Source organism: Siphateles boraxobius, unplaced genomic scaffold, assembly GCF_051911475.1.
Source record: "Siphateles boraxobius isolate OS27281-9 unplaced genomic scaffold, OSU_SipBor_1 1, whole genome shotgun sequence".
Taxonomy (NCBI): Eukaryota; Metazoa; Chordata; class Actinopteri; order Cypriniformes; family Leuciscidae; genus Siphateles; species Siphateles boraxobius.
The window spans coordinates 22,460,649-22,479,440 of record NW_027508699.1 but is presented as its reverse complement, the minus strand read 5'-3'; the positions used below and the strand labels follow the sequence as shown (position 1 = coordinate 22,479,440).

Sequence of the window (18,792 nt, the reverse complement as noted above, 5' to 3'; positions counted from 1 at the left end):
TTGATACTTTAAATAATTCATGTTGTTCTTCATACAGTCAAGATTTCCACTTCCTGCAACACCATAGCACCCCTATAAGACTGGACCACCTCTGTGTTTGACCTTGGAGATGGTGTTCTTCTGCTTATAAGCTTTGTCTTTTTGCACCAGACATACTGTACCGCTGATCCATGGCTCCAAAAGGTTCAAGTTTGGTCAAATCCCTCTATAAAACATTCTTCCATATCTCCACAGATCTATCAAAAAGGATTTTTAGCTTACTCAAGTCGGCCTTTTATGTTCTTCTTGGCCAAGAGTGGCATTCAGCAAGATGTCCAACATGAAGGCCAAGCTTGTCTAGTGTTTGTCTCTTTGAACTTTTAGTGTTTTGGAAATATTATTGTAGCCATAGACTTTATAAGGTAATAAAACAATGTTAGCTTTTGTGAGAGCTCTTTAGACGTGGCCATATTTGCTACTCAACTTTAGCACATGTATGGGTTAATTCAGATAATTCAGTTTTGTTATAGAGTTTCCAAAGGCTTATGTGAATTATGTGGGATGGATGTGCACATGGTGGATAATATGTAGAACTTTGTGTCAGGTATAGGGCCGGGTACCGAGTTTGGTACTTTTTAGGTACCGACTGAATTACTACCGAGTATCGAAACATGTCTTGTTTTTCGGTACCAAGTTTCGGTACCTAAGTGGTTAATCTCGTCAACGTCAGTGAAACAATAAGCATGCAGCATGATTGGCTGTGGCGGAAAAACACTAGTTTACGCGGCTGCCTAGAGACGTGACTCGTCGCACGTGAGGCTGTAGTGTGTGTGTGTGTGTGTGAGTGTCCCAACCCAGATAGATAGAAAATATGTGGAAATGATCAAAAGTGTACCTACCTATGTCAGAAGGCAACACGGTAAATCATAAGGCACTTAAAAGCACACAGAATACACTTGAGAGTAGAAAGTTTATCCGTCTTTGACTGCAAGAACTGGAGCGCGTCACAAATGAACAGAAACTCAGCGTATAGGATACTTGCCTCACAGACATGAGGAATAGTCCTATATACGGTCAAAATATACCTATTTTTAAACGAAACAATACAAAATAAATAGTTTGATTACCTAATCAATATAGGCGCGCGCGCACGTTCACTACTGCAGGAATGACGAGTCAGCATCGCAATAATCATCTTTGCCGCCAACACACTGTATACACTTGTTCATTAATAAACAATTAAAATATCTCCTTGCTATCGTTTCCAGACATCAATATTCATTAGGCTACTTTCGCCAGTGCTTTACGGCAAGCTTCATGTGTGCTGAGCGCAAGGCATATATCCCGCCCCCCAGTAGCCTATATTTAATTCAATTCACATTTACTATAGCATTTTTCACAATACATATCGTTTCAAAGCAGCTTTACAGAAAATGCATGTGTCTAAATTACAACTTAGAGTGATCTGTTATCAGAGTTATGCATTTCAATTCATTTTCATTCAGTTTCATTGTTAAACAATGCATTAAGAAAAATTAGCTAATTGAAGTAAAGAATACATGTTGTTAAATGATTAGGAAACATCTCTGGTTACGTATGTAACCCTGGTTCCCTGAAGGGAACGATATGCTGCGTGACAACGCTTTGGGAACGCCCCTGCGTGAGTGCGTCATGAAGCACGTATGAAATCAGTCCAATGGTGAGACAGAACATCATAGGCGGGTGACGTCATCGACCAGGAAACTATATAAGCACCCCAAAACACAAGCGCGTCAGCTTCTGATAAGACTGAAGCAAGTGCTCACGGGCATGCTGGGAGTATGGCATAGACACGCAGCGTCTCGTTCCCTTCAGGGAACCAGTGTTACATACGTAACCAGAGACGTTCCCTATCAGGGAACTCGAGCTGCGTGACAATGCTTTGGGAACGCTAATACCAACGTCATTGGTACGAGCAAGTGTCCGTCGTGTGAAGTCAGAGCGCACATTCGGACGAAAGCACCTGCGCCCCTGGAGTGGAGCTGAACTCGAGATGATAAAACTTCACGAATGTGTGCGGTGAGGACCAGCCTGCCGCATCACAAACATCCTGGATTGATACTCCTGACAGGATAGCCTAGAGGCATCCATACTCCTGGTTGAATGAGCCCGGACAGCCAAAGGAGAAGGCTGACCGGCAGACTCAAAGGCAAGTGAGATGGCCTCGACCACCCACTTGCTCAACCTCTGCTTAGATACTGGACAGCCCTTCTTAGGGGGTCCAAAGCAAACAAATAGCTGTTCACTCTTTCTCCACAGGGAGACGTAAGCAAGGTAAGGGCGTAAGCATCTAGGGCCCTAACAGGGCAAAGCAGATTTAGTTTCTCTTGGTCCGACGTCAGAAATGGAGGAGGACCGAAAGCCTGCAGTACAATAGGCCTGACCACATTGGTTGGTACCTTGGGAACGTATCCCGGCCTAGGGAGGAGGAAAGCCTTCACCATGCCTGGTGCAAATTCCAAGCATGAGGGAGAGACTGACAGAGCTTGGATATCTCCTATTCTTTTTAATGAAGATATAGACAGAAGAAAGATAGTTTTAAGAGTGAGGAATTTCTCCGAAACTTCTTCAATGGGCTCGAACTGTGTTAGAGAGAGACCTTCTAGAACAACCGCCAGGTCCCAGGTCGGCACCCTCGTGCGAACTGCTGGCCTCAGCCTAAGAATGCCACGAAGGAAACGGGTTACAAGTTGGTGTCTCCCGAGAGAAGCACCTCTCAAAGGGACGTGGTAAGCAGATAAGGCCGCCACATACACCTTCAGTGTGGAGTGGGATAACCCTGTGGAGATACGCTCCGGAAGGAATTCCAGCACTGCACCCACCGGGCAGTTAACTGGGTCCAGCTGGTGTTCTCCACACCAAGAGGTGAACATTTTCCACCTCAAGGCATATAATTTCCTAGTGGCCGGAGCTCTGGAGTGGAGGATGGTCTCCACGACCTCAGTCGAGAGAACAGATTCTATGAGCTGGGCCCCCTCAGAGGCCAAGCCAACAACCTCCATAGATCTGGGCGGGGGTGAAGTATCGACCCGCTCGCCTGAGAGAGAAGGTCCTTCCTCATCGGAATCTCCATAGGAGAGCCGTCGAGGAGAGATATTAGGTCCGCAAACCAAACTCGGGCCGGCCAGTACGGGGCTACCAACAGTAGACTGACCCCGTCCCGGCGAACCCTCTCCAGAACTCCTGGGACTAGAGCAATCGGGGGAAATGCGTACAGGCGTGACCTCGGCCACTCCTGTACCATCGCGTCCAAACCCAGAGGGGCTGGAGGACTAAGGGAAAACCACAGTTGGCAGTGTGATGTGTGATGTTTCCCTGGATGCAAATAGGTCTACCTCGGCACGACTGAAATGTTTCCATAGGAGCTCCACCACCTCGGGGTGGATTCTCCACTCCCCGGGCCTCAGCCCCTGCCTCGACAGGATGTCTGCCCCCTGATTCAAATACCCCGGGATATAAATCGCCCTCAGTGAAAGAAGCTTCCCCTGGGACCATAGAAGGATCTGGCGAGCCAGCTTGTATAACTGGCGCGCACGCAGACCCCCCTGATGGTTTATATAAGAGACCACCGATGTGTTGTCTGACCGGACAAGAACATGGTGACCTCTCAGGTCTGGGAGGAAGTGTTTCAGAGCCTGAAACACCGCCATCATTTCTAGACAATTTATGTGCCAATGAAGATGATGGTCCTGCCACAGATCCTGGGCCGAGCGACCACTCATGATCGCCCCCCCAGCCTGTGAGAGAGGTGTCCGTCGTTAGTGTTACAGGACGACACGGAGCCCCCAACACAGGACCTAGGGACAGGAACCAAGGTTCTTTCCACATAGCCAGAGCACCGAGACACCGTCGCGTGACCCTGATCTTGCGGAGCGGGTTTCCCCTCGGGGATAACCCCTTGGTCCTGAGCCACCACTGCAGTGGTCTCATGTACAGCAGGCCGCAAGGTATAACGTTGGACGCTGCTGCCATCAGACCCAGAATCCTCTGATATTCTTTTACAGTGAGTGACTGGCCTAGCTTTGCCTGTTTGACGGCTAAGAGAATCGAAGCTATACGAGCAGGAGACAGACGTGCCTGCATCGTCGTCGAATCCCAAACCACGCCCAGAAAAGTGGTCCTCTGTACTGGAGAAAGCACACTCTTCTTGGCGTTGAGCCTCAACCCCAACTTTTTGATATGGGCGAGAACGACATCTCAATGCCGAATCGCCTGATGCTCCGATTGAGCCAGAATCAACCAATCGTCGATATAGTTTAAAATGCGGATGCCCTGGAGTCGTAGCGGAGCCAGAGCTGCATCCATACATTTCGTGAAAGTTCGGGGAGACAGTGCTAGGCCGAACGGAAGAACCCGATACTGGTACGCTTCGCCCCCGAAAACGAACCTCAGGAACTTCCTGTGTTGTGGAAGGATGGAAATGTGAAAGTACGCGTCCTTTAGATCTATCGTGACAAACCAGTCCTCGGACCTGATCTGTGACACGATCTGCTTGAGAGTAAGCATTTTGAGTTTGAGCTTCCCTACTGAGCGATTTAACAGGCGCAGATCTAAAATTGGACGCAACCCCTCATTCTTCTTTGGAACGATGAAATATCGGCTGTAATAACCCAACTCTCTGCTGGGAGGAAGAACTCGTTCTATAGCCTCCTTCAGCAGGAGAGTTTCCACCTCCTGTTCCATAACCAGAGCCTGCTCGGGGCCCACCACTGTGGGCAGAACCCCTCTGAAGCGAGGCGGGCGTGATCTGAACTGAATCGCGTACCCCTTCTCGATAGTCTGCAGGACCCAATGAGATACATTTGGAAGGCTTTTCCACTCTGCCAAAAATTCTACTAAGGGTACCAGTCTCTCGAGACTGGCCTCTGGAATATTTTGAGTGGCAGACACAGTGCCCTGTAACGGCGCACCGGCAGGGAACAACTGATCTGATCACTATAAACCGCTCCTCAGAGCGGGCGAGCGTCCCTCGGGAAAGCGCTCGCTGGGACAGTCTACGCCCCGGCACGCAAGGCGGGGTTGGCAGAACGGGCCCCTGAGGGCACCGAGAGAGAACGGGCGCTGTGTACTGCAGCGAACACCTTTCTCTCTTGGTGGGGACCACCCTCAGTACCCTGACGTTTCTGGCGTCAGGGCTTCTTCTTCGACCAATCCCTCCTGGCGACAATAACCGTCCTCAGATCGGCCTTGTCCCTGGAAGACCTCGTCTGAGAGCGCCGCGCCTCGGCCCAGTCTTGCTGGGGAGGAGCACGAGACGCGGCACTCCTTTTCTGTTGCGCCCGGTGTGAGGAGCTACTCGACGGCCGGGGCTGCTCCCGCCCAGCAGCCCCGGAGACATGAACACGGAGGGGGAGAAATTGCTAGAGCACCGCCGCCTGCTTTTTCTCTTCCTGAAACCTCTTGATGACCGAATTCACTGAGTCACCGAAGAGGCCAGCAGTTGAAAGCGGGGCGTCCAGGAGAAAAGATTTTTTCTTTTCTTTCATGTTGGATAAATTCAACCATAAGTGTCTCTCTGTTGCCACCATGGCTGCCATAGAACGGCCCACTGATTTGGCCGTCTCCTTGGTGGCACGGAGAGATAGATCTGCTGCCTGACGTAATTCTCGAATTACTTCAGCACTAATTTCATCCCCCTCACTCATATCTTTTAATAGGTCTGCTTGATATGCTTGTAATATCGACATAGTATGTAAGCACGCTGCCGCTTGACCTGCCGCCGAGTAAGCTTTGCCCACCAAAGCCGATGTATTTCTTAATGGCTTTGTGGGCAATGCCGGTGTCTTAAATGACGATGCCGTATCTGGAGATACATGGCTCGCTAGCGTTTCTTCAGCCTTAGGCATCGCCCCATAACCATAATTCTTAGCCCCAGAAATATTTGAATAAACAGATGTTTGCTGGCTAAATATTCTGGATGACACTGGTCTTTTCCATGACCTCGACACCTCGGTGTGGAGGTCAGGAAAGAATGGAAGACACCGGCGTGGAGGTGCAGCACGAGACGGCAGAAATCTTTCATCTAGTTTACTTTTTGAACGAGATTCCTGTCTATCAGCTAGCCACTCGATGCTTAATTTTTCTACAGCACGAGTGAGCACCTCCATAAGCTCCTCACTAGAAGGAGACTGAAGTGACGAGTCCCCAGTCTCTGCTGTATCAATACTTTCAACATCCAGATCCTCAGAACTGGATAATTGAAGTGATGGTGCCTCAGCCTGGGGGGAAGAAACCGCAGCGCGTGCTTCCACACCCGGATCTGAGGCACTGGATCTACCAGGTAAAGGCTGAGATAAGGCAGAGCCCGTCTCAATCCCCGCTGATAGATCCATTTGCGATCCCCACGATTGAAGCCTCCGCTGTGCCTCGGCAGTAGCGGGACCCGAACCGCGGGGAGCGCGCACCGAACCACTCTCCTCGAAGAGGGCTCGGCGGGAGCGGAGCGTTTTCATTGACATACGCTCGCAATGCTCGCAACCAGCTCCCTCGAGAGCTGACTGGGCATGCTGCACTCCCATACAAACAACACACAGATCGTGAGTGTCCCCACCCGTGATATAACCTGGGCAGGGATGAACACACTTTCTGAACTGCTGTTCGCTCGCCATATTATACATATATATCGTCTCTTTATAGTTTTTTTATTTCTGAAAAACTCCTGCCTAGCAATTTCTAAAAACAGACAAAAACATTTTGAGACACAGACTGATATATTCACACACAGAGCGCTTGCCGAAGACTCAGAAGCTGACGCGCTTGTGTTTTGGGGTGCTTATATAGTTTCCTGGTCGATGACGTCACCCGCCTATGACGTTCCTTCTCGCCATTGGACTGATTTCATACGTGCTTCATGACGCACTCACGCAGGGGCGTTCCCAAAGCGTTGTCACGCAGCTCGAGTTCCCTGATAGGGAACAGAAAACTTTAGCATTGGTGCTTTTTTACATACTCAAAATATGTGTAAAAAAGTCAACAAACTGACTGAAAAAAAAAAAAAACATTAGGTAATGTTATATTGTTAAAACTGGTTTCGTAAAATTGGTATCGAAAAAAGTATCGATCAGGAACCGGTATCGAAGTCAAGGTATCGGTATCGGTATCGAAAATTTTGTTACGATACCCAGCCCTAGTCAGGTATTTTTCAGAAATCTGCTCAGCTCTCTGCTGAGTTCTGTGGGAGCAGATTCTGTGGGGGCCTGTTGATCAGTTTAGCTGACCAATATTGTAGGCTGATCCATCTTCTGTACTGTACCGACTATAAAGAACAAAGACAGTATTGCTTGTGAGTTCAGTTCAGTGAATCAAGCACCTATTTTATATCATTTAAACATGATGCGTCGTTCACACAGACAGGGATTTGATTGCTGAAGGTTAGGGATGATCCGATCAGGATTTTTGCAGCTGATACCAACTACTGATTTCTAGTCATCATGATCAGCCGATACCAATCATTCAAGCTTTATATAAGTGATATGTAAGCTCTCTGTTGACTGTCACTGTTAACTTTTTGTCCCGATAAAGTAATACCACAAATGTTGCCTTGGTTATATTATTTACAGTAATGTTGTGATTTGTTTTAATTACAAATAAATAAGCACAACAAATATGCATTTTACAATGAACATTTTTATAGGCCTTTAAAAACAGAGCTTACACAAAAAACTTTCAATATCAGGATACTTTGGCTGATTAAAGAGCCTACAATACTTTAAAACATTGCAGCTCTGTTCCCTGATGGAAGGAATGAGGAGCCCTTGGGAGCCCAAACAGAATAGGTCAATGGAATTGGCATGTGAAATGTGTATGCCAGGCCTCCGTGTTCCAAGCAAATACAGCTCATCACATCCTATCAATACCCAGGATAACTGGATAACCCCACATCAGGGGGACCCCCTCACCTCTACTAAGAGTTCACTTAAGCCATAGGCTTCCACTGATTTTTCAAAATAAAGTTGTTTTTTTTAAGGCTGAGTAAACATGGTTGTTAACATTGAGAAGTGTTCTCCTTCTTATTGAGAAAGGAACACTATGAAGACCACATCCTACCCAAAAGGGGGAGGTTAGTATATGGGAAATATATCCTAAGGACTCACCCGTGGGGAGTACTACATACGCAAGAAAAACTGTGGGTGAGCTCCACATGACGAGGGGGAGACTATCGGCCACAGCAACTGGTGACGGAGCTATCTTTGTCCAGGGGAAGACACTGGGTTGACTGGCAAGGAAACTGAACAGTGGAAGAATACATCACATGGGATCACTGTTAAGGAACCAGTACGTACTGAGCACTAGCCAGATTACAAGGGCTCACCTGAAAAGAGTTCGGCAGATGAACTCACTACCAGGACTACCGTAAGAGTGCTGAATGATGGAGAATGGTGGCCCAAGGTTCACCATTCAGGGAAACTCTAGCTGGTCCTAAAAAAAAACACACACATTATCACATCAGAGAGGGGAAATGCACTAATGCAAGCACCACACCCAACCAGTTTGTCCAAGATTTACCTGTTATTACCTAAGACTCGAAACAGAACTGTTCCCATGCAGAGATTAAAGAATCTTGAAATAGTGTTTGGTGTAGCCCAGCCCATAGCTTTACATATGTCTACTCATGAAGCACCGTTCGCCAGAGCCGATGTGGCTGCGATACCCCTAATGGAGTGAGCTCTCACTCCCAATGGGGACGGTACACCTTGTGCCTGCTAAGAATGGCATCCACAATCCAGTGAGCCATTCTTTGTTTGGAGACAGACTTGGCTGACCTCCAAAGCAGAGGGTCAAAGGTCCCTGAAGGGAGTAGTGGGAACTTCGGGCACATTTCCAGGCCGGGGTCTCAGGACAATGTCTACCGGCCCTAATTCCAGGCACGATTCACTAACAGAGAAGGCTTGTAGATCCCCCACCCTCTTGATGGAGGTGAGCGCAATCAGGAGGGCTGTCTTCATAGAGAGGGCACTAAGCTTAAATAATTGTTAAGTCTCAAATGGATCTTTCTGTAAGGCCTGTAAGACCAAAATAAAGATCCCAAGAGGGTATGAGGTGAGGTCCTGGAGGATTCCGCCTCTCAGAAACATAATGATCTGGTCGTGCTTCAAGGACCTGCCACCATGTTACGGTTAGACGCTTTTGTGACTACGTACACTTTCAATGTGGAGTCTGCCCAGCGCCTCCCAGAGCTCTGCTGGAGAAAGAAAAGCACAGATCTGATGCCACATCTCTGTGGGTCTTCATCTCAGGAAGAACACCATATAGTGAATAGGTGCCACTTTAAAGCATAGAGCTGCCTAGTAGTGGGGGCTCTTTCCTGAGTGATTGTGTCTATTGCCGCTGGTGATAGGCCTCTGAATTCCTCCTCATCCCATCCCGGGACCAGACTTGGAGGTTCCAGAGATCTGGGCAAGAGGTGCCAGATTGTGCCCTGCCCCTGAGAAGAAGGTCCTTCCTCAGGGGAGCCGATGCCGTCAGTGTGAGTTCTGAGAACCAAGTCTAGTTGGGCCAGTAAGGTTCAACCATTAGGACCTGTTTTTTCTTCTTCCCTAACTTTGCACAGTGTTTGTGCAATGAGGCTCACTGGGGGATGCATATACTTGTGCCGGCTCCAGGGCCAGCTGTGAGCCAGTGTGTCCGTGCTAAGGGGTCTTGGTCAGGGAATATCACAGTGGACAGAGTCTCCACTCTCCATGGAGTATAACCTGTCGCAAGAGCGCATTGGCATTCGCCCGGAATGTGAGTGGCTTGTGCTGACTCCAAAGGAGGGGATGGCGGGCAAGTTGTGACATGTGACGAGAGCAGATGCCACCCTTTGGCGATATATACGCCACTGTTGCTGTTGTGTCCGTCCAGACCAACATGTGCTTGCCCTGAATCAATGGTCAAAACCTCCTCAGGGATAACAGCACTGCCAACAACTCGAAGCAGTCAACATGCCAGTGCAGATGGGGCCCTGTCCAGGGTCCTGAGGCTGTGTGCCTATTGCATGTAGTGCCCCAGTCTGTCTTGGAGACGCTGTTGTGACAACAACATGCCTACACTTGTTCTAGGGGAACTCCTGCCTGTAGAAACGCAAGGTCTGATCGAGAGCTTAATAAATGGCGAAAAATCATCCCCCCTCCCTAAGAGGGGCAAGGGCAGCCTCTGCATCCTTCACGAATACGCGATGAGACAGGTCTATCACCATGAACCAATCTTGGCGTTGGACACATGAGAGGATGTGCTTCTATGTGAGCATCTTGAATGTGAGCCTGTCAAGGGGCCAATTCAGAATTCACAGATCTAGGATTGGTCTCAACCCACTTCCTTTCTTGGGTACGATGAAGCAAGGGCTGTAAGACCCCTTTTTCATCTCGGACAGACGGACAGGCTCTATCTCCACCTGGAAGAAAGCAACATTCTTGCCTTGTACTGAGGTACGAAGCCTGCCGCTGTACCTGGACGGACGCCTGAAGAACTGAATCACGTAGCTGATCCAGATCGTTCTGATGAGCCAGCATGATGGGCTGGGAAGCGCTAGCCATGTGTCCAGACTAGTGCTCCCACTAACGACTAATTTTCTAACGACTAATCTTTCGACTAATTTTTGATTAGTCGACTAATCCAAACGACTAATAAAAAATAATAAAAAAGTGTTTGTTATTTCGTTGTGTCCATTTTATGAACTCAACTGAAGGGCCAAAACATAAAATATCCCCTGTTCAAAAACATTATGTATTAACAATCTAAGCATTAAGTATCTGCATTTCCATTAGGCTATACCATATTAGTCAGAGTCCTAATCTAATCCTGTATTAACAAACATTATTTAAATTAGCTCTTTGTTCTGCCTTATTAATACATTATTAGCTTACTGTATCCTACATTTTTATATGTACATTTCTGAAATGCATAACCGATAACATCACTTTGAATTGTAAAGTAGATGCAATGCATGCATTTTCTGTAAAGCTGCTTTGAAAACAATATTGTGAAAAGCGCTTTACAAATAAATTGGAATTGAATTGAAAGAGTCTGGACTAGCCCACTACGCTTAGCTTTGCCTAATAATGAGTCGCGCTGAAAGCAGGCAGGCACGCAGCTATGCAGCTCGCGTTTACACTTGCGTTCACGGCGGGCCCGTGCCGCGATCTGTGTGCGTGCATGTGAAAGCAACACTGACTCGGGTGCGCGCTTGTTCAGGAAGTAAAGTAACCTGCGCATGCGTTTTAGATGATTATGATGTATTTAGTTAAATAAAACGCATGTAAGGGATGATCGTGTTGATTTACCTTGGGTACAAGCGAGAGTCAGTCTGCAGTGTATTCGCGCATATGGCATGGAATCAGGGCAACACATTTGGAAATCCACTGTCTCCTCAAAAGAGTCCATTTGCAAGCAGCAGAAGGCCATTTTATGCGACACACGCACAGTAAACCTTTGTTGTTCACTCAGCTGCGCATATATAGCACAGCATAAATAAAAAACACAATATATTGACCCTCGTTGTTTTTGACCGGCTTATTTCCAGTCTCTCCACGCCAATTACTGCAACAAGACACAGGTGTTTGTCATTTGCACTTGACCTATTTACACACCGCTCGTCTCCTGTCTCCCTCTCCCGTTACAGACATCGCGTAACCACGCCCCCCTCGCCACAGCAGTCTACTTGCATCTAAAGCATAACTTACACAACTTGTGACGTAGGAAGTAGCGTAGTGCATCATGGCGTAGGTTAAAATATAAAAAAATATAAATAAAATCAGTACTCGCATAAGTTGCGCTTTAGACTTAAGTCGAATCCGAATGTTCGTTTTGCCGGAAGCTATTATTTTTCTTTATAAAGTTTTAAGCCTTTCACATGTAAGTTTAAAATATTCTAACTGACCCCCCAGCGTGAGTTTTTCAAGACGACCATTATTTAGAACTTGTCACTTTAATGTTTCCATGGTGACGCGTCATTGCTTGTCACGTGACACAGCGCAACCACAACACAGCGCTGAATGAATGATGATCTGCTTTTATGTAATTTTTCCTTTTTTATTAAAAAAATACACTTGCGTTATTGCTTGTCACGTGACACAGCGCAACCACAACACAGCGCTGAATGAATGATGATCTGCTTTTATGTAATTTTTCCTTCTAATTATTAAAAATATACACAAATGTATTAGCTATAGCATGAAACACTAATATTCCGATTGTCAAATATGTGCAAGTGAATGTGAACACGTCAATTCCTCCACTTCTCACGAAATACATGAAAGTAAGTGGCCGGTGAACTGAAGAATAGGGTAAAATGTAAAGCTACTTACATAATGTGTATCTGATATCAATAAAAGTGTCGTCTTATTATAATGGAAAGGATTATTATTCTCTCACACAAACTCATCGCTTTGCTTCAGAAGGCCTTTATTAACCTTCCAGAAGTGTGGAGTTCTATTATGATGGATTTATGCGCTTTTTTGAGCTTCAAACTGATGGTTGCAATCCACTGCCATTTTAAATCTCGGAAGCGTCAGGATTTTTATTAATATAATTCCGATTGTTTTGGTCTGAAAGTGGAAAGTCATATACACCTAGGAAGGCTTGAGGGTAAGTAAATCATGGGGTAATTTTCATTTTAAAGTGAACTACTCCTTTAAATAATTTAGCTAATATTCCTTCATATGATATTTCTTTAGAACATGACAGATGACAGCGGCACTAAAGTTTTGATGTCATCATGTGTTCTACATCATCAAATATGGATCGGTTCATAAGATCGACCAAATTTACAGATTGAGGGGGCTTTCACACTAGCAGTTTAGTTCGGAACGGGGCACGGTTCACATGAAAAATCGCTAATGTGAATGCTGTCATGTGGACCCAGGTGCACACTGGGGTACCGAACCAGAGACTACGTGGAGTAGGTGGTTTGAGTTCGGTTGCTCCCGAACCGTGCTGCGGTTCGCGTGTATGTGAAAGCAACACGGACCCGGGTGCGCACTTAAGTAAAGAATCCTGTGCATGCATTTTAGCCGATTATGATGTATTTTGTTGAATAAAACACACGTAAGGAATGAAGATTTACCTTGGATACGAGCAAGAGTGAGTCTGCAGTGTATTCGCGCATACTGCGTGCAATCAGGGCAACAAATTAATGGAAATCCACTGTCTCCTTAAAAGAGTCTATTTGCAAGCAGCGGAAAGACAGCTTATGCGACTCATAGACACACACTCTAAACATGTGTTGTTTACATGTGTTAATAAAATCACAATATATTGACCCGCGTCGTGTTTTCTATCATGCGCCGTGCACGTTTGCAATGGCGTAAGATGCACACAAACGCACCAGAGTTCGATAGAATCAAGTTGAGTGTGAAACCAGACCAATGCTGCGGGGGAAGCCATGAACAATCGCGCTCGGGCTCGGACTGCAGCAAACGAGCCCAGTGTAAAAGTCCCCTGAGTCATAGAATGTGATTATCGCCCGATACCGATCTGCAGCCGATCGCATATAGCAACAATACTGGAGGTCAGTTGCTAGTAGGTGTTCTTAGTGCTGTAGGCTCCAACTTCTGATTTAAAATAAGTTCTATTACAGTAAAAAAAAAAAAAAGTCATTCTATTTTGACCAGTGTTGGAGAAAGTTACTTTTAAAAGTAATGCGTTACAATATTGAGTAACTCACTAGAAAAGTAACTAATTGTGTTGAGTTGAGTTACTTTTTGTGTAAAGTAACGAGTTACGTTAATTCTGCGTTACTTTTTCTTACATGAGCTGGGCTTGCTTGCTTGTTTAAAATAAATAAATATATACTACTACTACTACTACTACTACTACTAATAATAATAATAATAAAACTTCTATTTTTACCATGTAGAGGCCCTTTCACACCAAAAGTGAAATAAAATAAGCTTCAGGCTGCTCAAACAAACCTTTCAGATGCCAATCTGGGTTGCAGAAGAATAGGACGCCCGAGAAGTGAGTTCAACACCCTTTCTTGAGCAATATAAACAAATAAAAAAATGTGATGTTTATCTAAAGTGATTTTTTGCTAATAAGGATGGTTGAATTGTATCATCGAGCATCAGCAGCAAAGACATTAATAATGTGAGATTAATTATTGCAGGTTTGCTTAATATTCTGAGTTTGCATTTCGCTGATTTTTTTCATTTTGAGGAATACTAAATCTGTTATCTGATATGCACATTTAGTCTAGACAGTGCACACAACACCTCTGCACCTTACTCACGATTTCTCAGCATGGGGACAGGAGAGATGTCAGTCAATAAATGGGAATACAAAGTAACTTGGACTACTTATTTGAAAAGGTACTCGCATTACTCGTAATGCATTGCCCCCAACACTGATTTTCACAGTGAATTAGTTTTGTTGGATTATTCAGAAGAAAGCATTTGCAGAACAACTGCACAAAAATTGCAGTGATGCATTATCATGAACAAGATTTCACAAATCAAACTCCCTCAGAATGACAACAATTTCTGACTTGGTTTTCCATGGTGTTATTATATTCTGTATGTGGGTAGAAACAAATCATATAGAACAGTGAAATCACTCACTGTAACATTATCTTCATCTTCCTGATGCTCTACTGCTGTCTCACAAAAGATGAATCACTGGAGTGCTATACTGTCTTTATTGCAGTTGGTTTTCGCTGCATTGAGTAATGGCTCATTTTCATAAAATTAATCTTTTATCTACTTTGTTGTTTTGTTGTTGGACACTGTCACTGATGCTTATGCTGCTAGAAACCATCAGGTCTCATTGAAAGTAATTGAGTTCCGGTCGCTTTGTCACTACAGATTGATGTCAATGTGAACACTGCTTCAGACTCTATAAACTCTATGGTATTATCTGAGGCTATAGGTTCAAATCCTGGAAAAGGGGAATGGACTGAATTTCTGTGGTTTTCCATCAGCATGACCTATTGTGTATTATTATGTTGAGACTCTATAAGAAAGAAAAAATCTTGATCATGCAAACCGGAGACTGCAGTTTCAGGACAGCATTTCTGGGACTCTATCTATCCAATTTTATAGCACTTACTATTCAATTCTGTATTATTATTTTTTAGGAATTATTTAGAGTTTTAATGATTTACATTTAATTTATATATTGTCCTAACCAAACCATAACCAAAAACATAACTGTTGAGAAACTTCTTTTACCTTATTTGTTTCAATATATGAGCCCCTATATTCTGGTTTTGAATTCAGTTTTCTCTGAAAGAAAGACCTTATTTTTTAGCACGAAAAGTAAGCTAGTCTCTGTGTATGTGTGAGACTTCTTTTTAATTAGCCGCAGCATGTTGTGGCGCTTCTTAAATAACTGTAAGCAGCTGACACTGGAAGACTTGGCCACACCCACTCTTATATCAAAATATGCTAGACAGAAAATACAAATCAAAAATAACCGTGGGTTTAGTCTTTGAAACTGTATTTTTTTTAAGGTTTGCATCACGTCTCCTCTGATGGAACAGAATTGGCTAGGTGGCGCTGCCACAAAAATAACATTGGGTCCTACAAATGAGGTCCTGAAACAATCAATTATAGGATAATTGCAAACTATGGTTGTGCAAAGTTGTTTATTTCTTTGTATTATTTTCGCACACCTTATTTCTGGATATCCCAGAAAGTAAAATTTACCACAGCAATGTAACTGCTTGCAGCAATTTAATTATTTAAAGTATGGATAATTCTACCTCAAAGCAAAGTCTTATTATTGAAACAGAATGATACTGTGCATACCGTTTCTTTCTATGATAAACCATCACAAATAATATAAAATAATATTTGATAAAGCGAGATCTTACTGTGTTCCAAGTTGGCAGTAGACAGAACAAAAGCCTTTGTGGAACCAAAGATGACAACACAAAGGAAATATTGCACAACAGCAGCATTTGGCATTAAACATTTGCAACAATTCTGCATTGAACATACAGTAATTGCTCTAGACAATGCAGAAAGTGTTACGTTTCCACTGGGGAAATTAAAATTAATTCTCACAGCTAAGATCCAGTTTAAGACAAAGTTGCAGACTTTGGCAGGCCACAATGGAAAAGATTTTTCAGAAGATCCCCAACAGTGAACCCTGGTTGTGTCACTCCTGGTTGCAAGGAAGAGTGAAACTGGATCTTAGTGCAGCAGTCTTTATTGAAAACAAAATCAAACTAACAGAAATACTCAGGCTTCTCAGAAATACCAAAAACAAGGACAGAACAACCGGTAAACAGCAACGACAAACAACAACTAGACAGGACTAAACACAGGGCTTAAATACACTGAAAATGAAGGGAGAAACTAACTAGACACCTGAACTAAGGACTCTAATCAAATCTGTAACCAAGTAGACAAACAGGCAGAGGATGGAGGAAGACTGAACCAGATAGATTAACCAGGAAACACAGACATGAATAGAATAGAAAAAGAGGTAAAAAAAGAAACTCTAAACATGAACAAATAAACTCAAAATGTAACAGGTTTTCTATTTCCCAGCAATCCTCTATTATCTGTTAACATTCAGTTCTTGGCTTTTGATAGAGATAGAGATAGAGACCTTAAAAAAGTTAAGAGACCAGAATTGCATTCATATTTTTTATTAAAATATATACTTAAAAAATGTGGATATAAAACACTTTGACAATGTTCATTCACACAAGCTGCAGCATACTTTGTGACCCTTCTATTTGATTTTAATGTAATCTGCAGTTTTGCAAATTAAGCAAACTTCACAAGCAAATGAAGTTGAATTGAACAACGTTTCATACAGATGTAGAAATACTCCCCTGTTCCTCTGTAAGCTTCCAGTGCTGTAATGATAATGCTACAATTATGTTTCAACAAGGGAACACTTCACAAGATGTGTAGAGAGGCCGAGTCTTTGATGAAACATTTCTCCACTCACATTCAATTGTAGCCAATATAACTGAAATCCCTCTATGTAAAGTCCTGTAAAGAAACAGTTCACCCAAAAATGAACGTTCTGTCATCATTTACTCACCCTTACGTTGTTCAAAACCTGTATGACTGATATAAATTCTGAAGACTGACTTTATAGAACTTAAATACACCCATTTTGTTTTTCGCCAGTTAATTTTCACATGATGTCATAGAACCATGAAACATGGCATTGTAACACAATGTCATTTGTGATGCTGAATTCCTGGATATGCCACCATCGTCAAAGGATGGCCCTGTCCCAAATGGCACACTTCATGTGAACTTGCGGTCTTGTGTACACAATGGCTGCCGCAAACACGTGTCTGTTAAGTCCACAAGACCGTAGGGTGTCCCATTTGTCATTTTAGGTTTCAGAAGGGTCCCCTTTGCGGCTGATATGTGCTCACGATGCACTTTTGCCGAAGCCGCACTAAAGCAAGCTCCACAGCAGACGTCTACCCAACAGTCAAGGCGGCATTACGTCATGAACATGTGACTTGGAGGAAGATCGCAAGGGCATAGGGTTCCATTTGGGACAGGGCCGTAGAGGAACAGGGAAGAGTCCTTTACAATCTGTCATAAGACGAAGGCAGTCTTGTCACTGTCCATGTTTTTAAAGTCACAAACTCATTCATTCATTTTGCTCCTCTGTCAATTTTTTTTTTTCTGCTAGTGAACAAAAAACAAAATCACCAACACTTCTCTTATAAACACAAAATCACCTTACCACAACACTGTCCACAATAAAAAATCCATCATAAAAGTGAAATTCCGCTTGTGTTGGTAGAAAACAAAAGAAAAAAGACTTCATGTGTGAAGTATCCTTTTTTGTTCTTCTTTCAAGTTATCCCTCACAGCCCAGAGTGCGATCCAAGCGTACATATAGAGAATATGAATGTCATTGAATGGCAGCCTAGTTGGCAACTCCTGTATCCTTTCCAATGTACATGTCAGCAAGTTTTTTAAACTGCGGCCCCCAGTTAGAGAGGTAATCATATTCATGGTCTCCCTCAGTCACAGAGGACTCCAGAGAGCTCAGTGACTCAGCGATTGATCCATTGCCCTCATACGCATAAGTGGCGAGAGAGTCATAGGGAGGTGCGAAAGGGTCTGTGTCATTGTCCTGCAGTCTGCTAATAATGAAGTCTCTAACATCCACACACTCCTTCATGGGTGAAGGTCTGTGATAGGGAAACAGCATCTCTGGGATGATGTCGCGCCGCAGCTTGTTGCTTTCGATCACCTCCGGGTGGCGCAGTGTGCCGATGTCAAAGGCTTGCGTGTCCTCCTCGCCGCCCCCCTCGTCGTTGTAGCTGACTACATTATCCCTGACGTCCTCTTTGGAGATGATCAACGGTTCCTTCCTCCTCTGCTTCTTTAAAGCTGAGAAAAGCACCACAATCACTGGAAAAGATTGAGCAGATATGCCTTGGTCAGTATCATTATTGTTAAAGCTGGCATGAAATTAAAATCTTTTTTTTTTCTAAATGCATGTTATCTTTTTGTGAATGATTCATCCATGCTTATGGTTTTTTTTCCGTTTTTTTTTTTATTCGTAATTTTTAGTCATAACTTGATTGTCTGGAGAAATTACAGACTTGTATATGGTGACGCATCCAGGACCAATCATGTAGTATGTTTAAACCCTGCAAGCTCAATCGACTACAAGCTCACATTCAATCTGCCTTTATCCAATCAACAACCAATCAACACTCAGATGCATGTCACAATACGGAAAAAAAGATCTGTCACTACTTCTGTTAACAGTGTTGGGGGTAATGTATTACAAGTAATCTGACTTTCATAAGCAGATAACTGTTCTAATAACAAGTAAAGTAATGCATCACTTTTGAATTTACAA

General features: G+C 44.1%; 1 protein-coding gene across 2 annotated transcripts in view; it reads right to left on the bottom strand.

The window, feature by feature from the left end:
- Nucleotides 1–16,126: 16,126 nt before the first annotated feature.
- The window catches only part of cdh10a (cadherin 10, type 2a (T2-cadherin)), a 41,518-nt gene continuing 38,852 nt past the window's right edge, over nt 16,127–18,792 (bottom strand). For both annotated transcript variants that reach the window (XM_077229246.1, XM_077229237.1), the window contains one exon: nt 16,127–18,335. In XM_077229246.1, the coding sequence (XP_077085361.1) occupies nt 17,845–18,335 (491 nt within the window). In that variant the 3' untranslated portion in view covers nt 16,127–17,844. The remainder of the gene's footprint in view (nt 18,336–18,792) is intronic.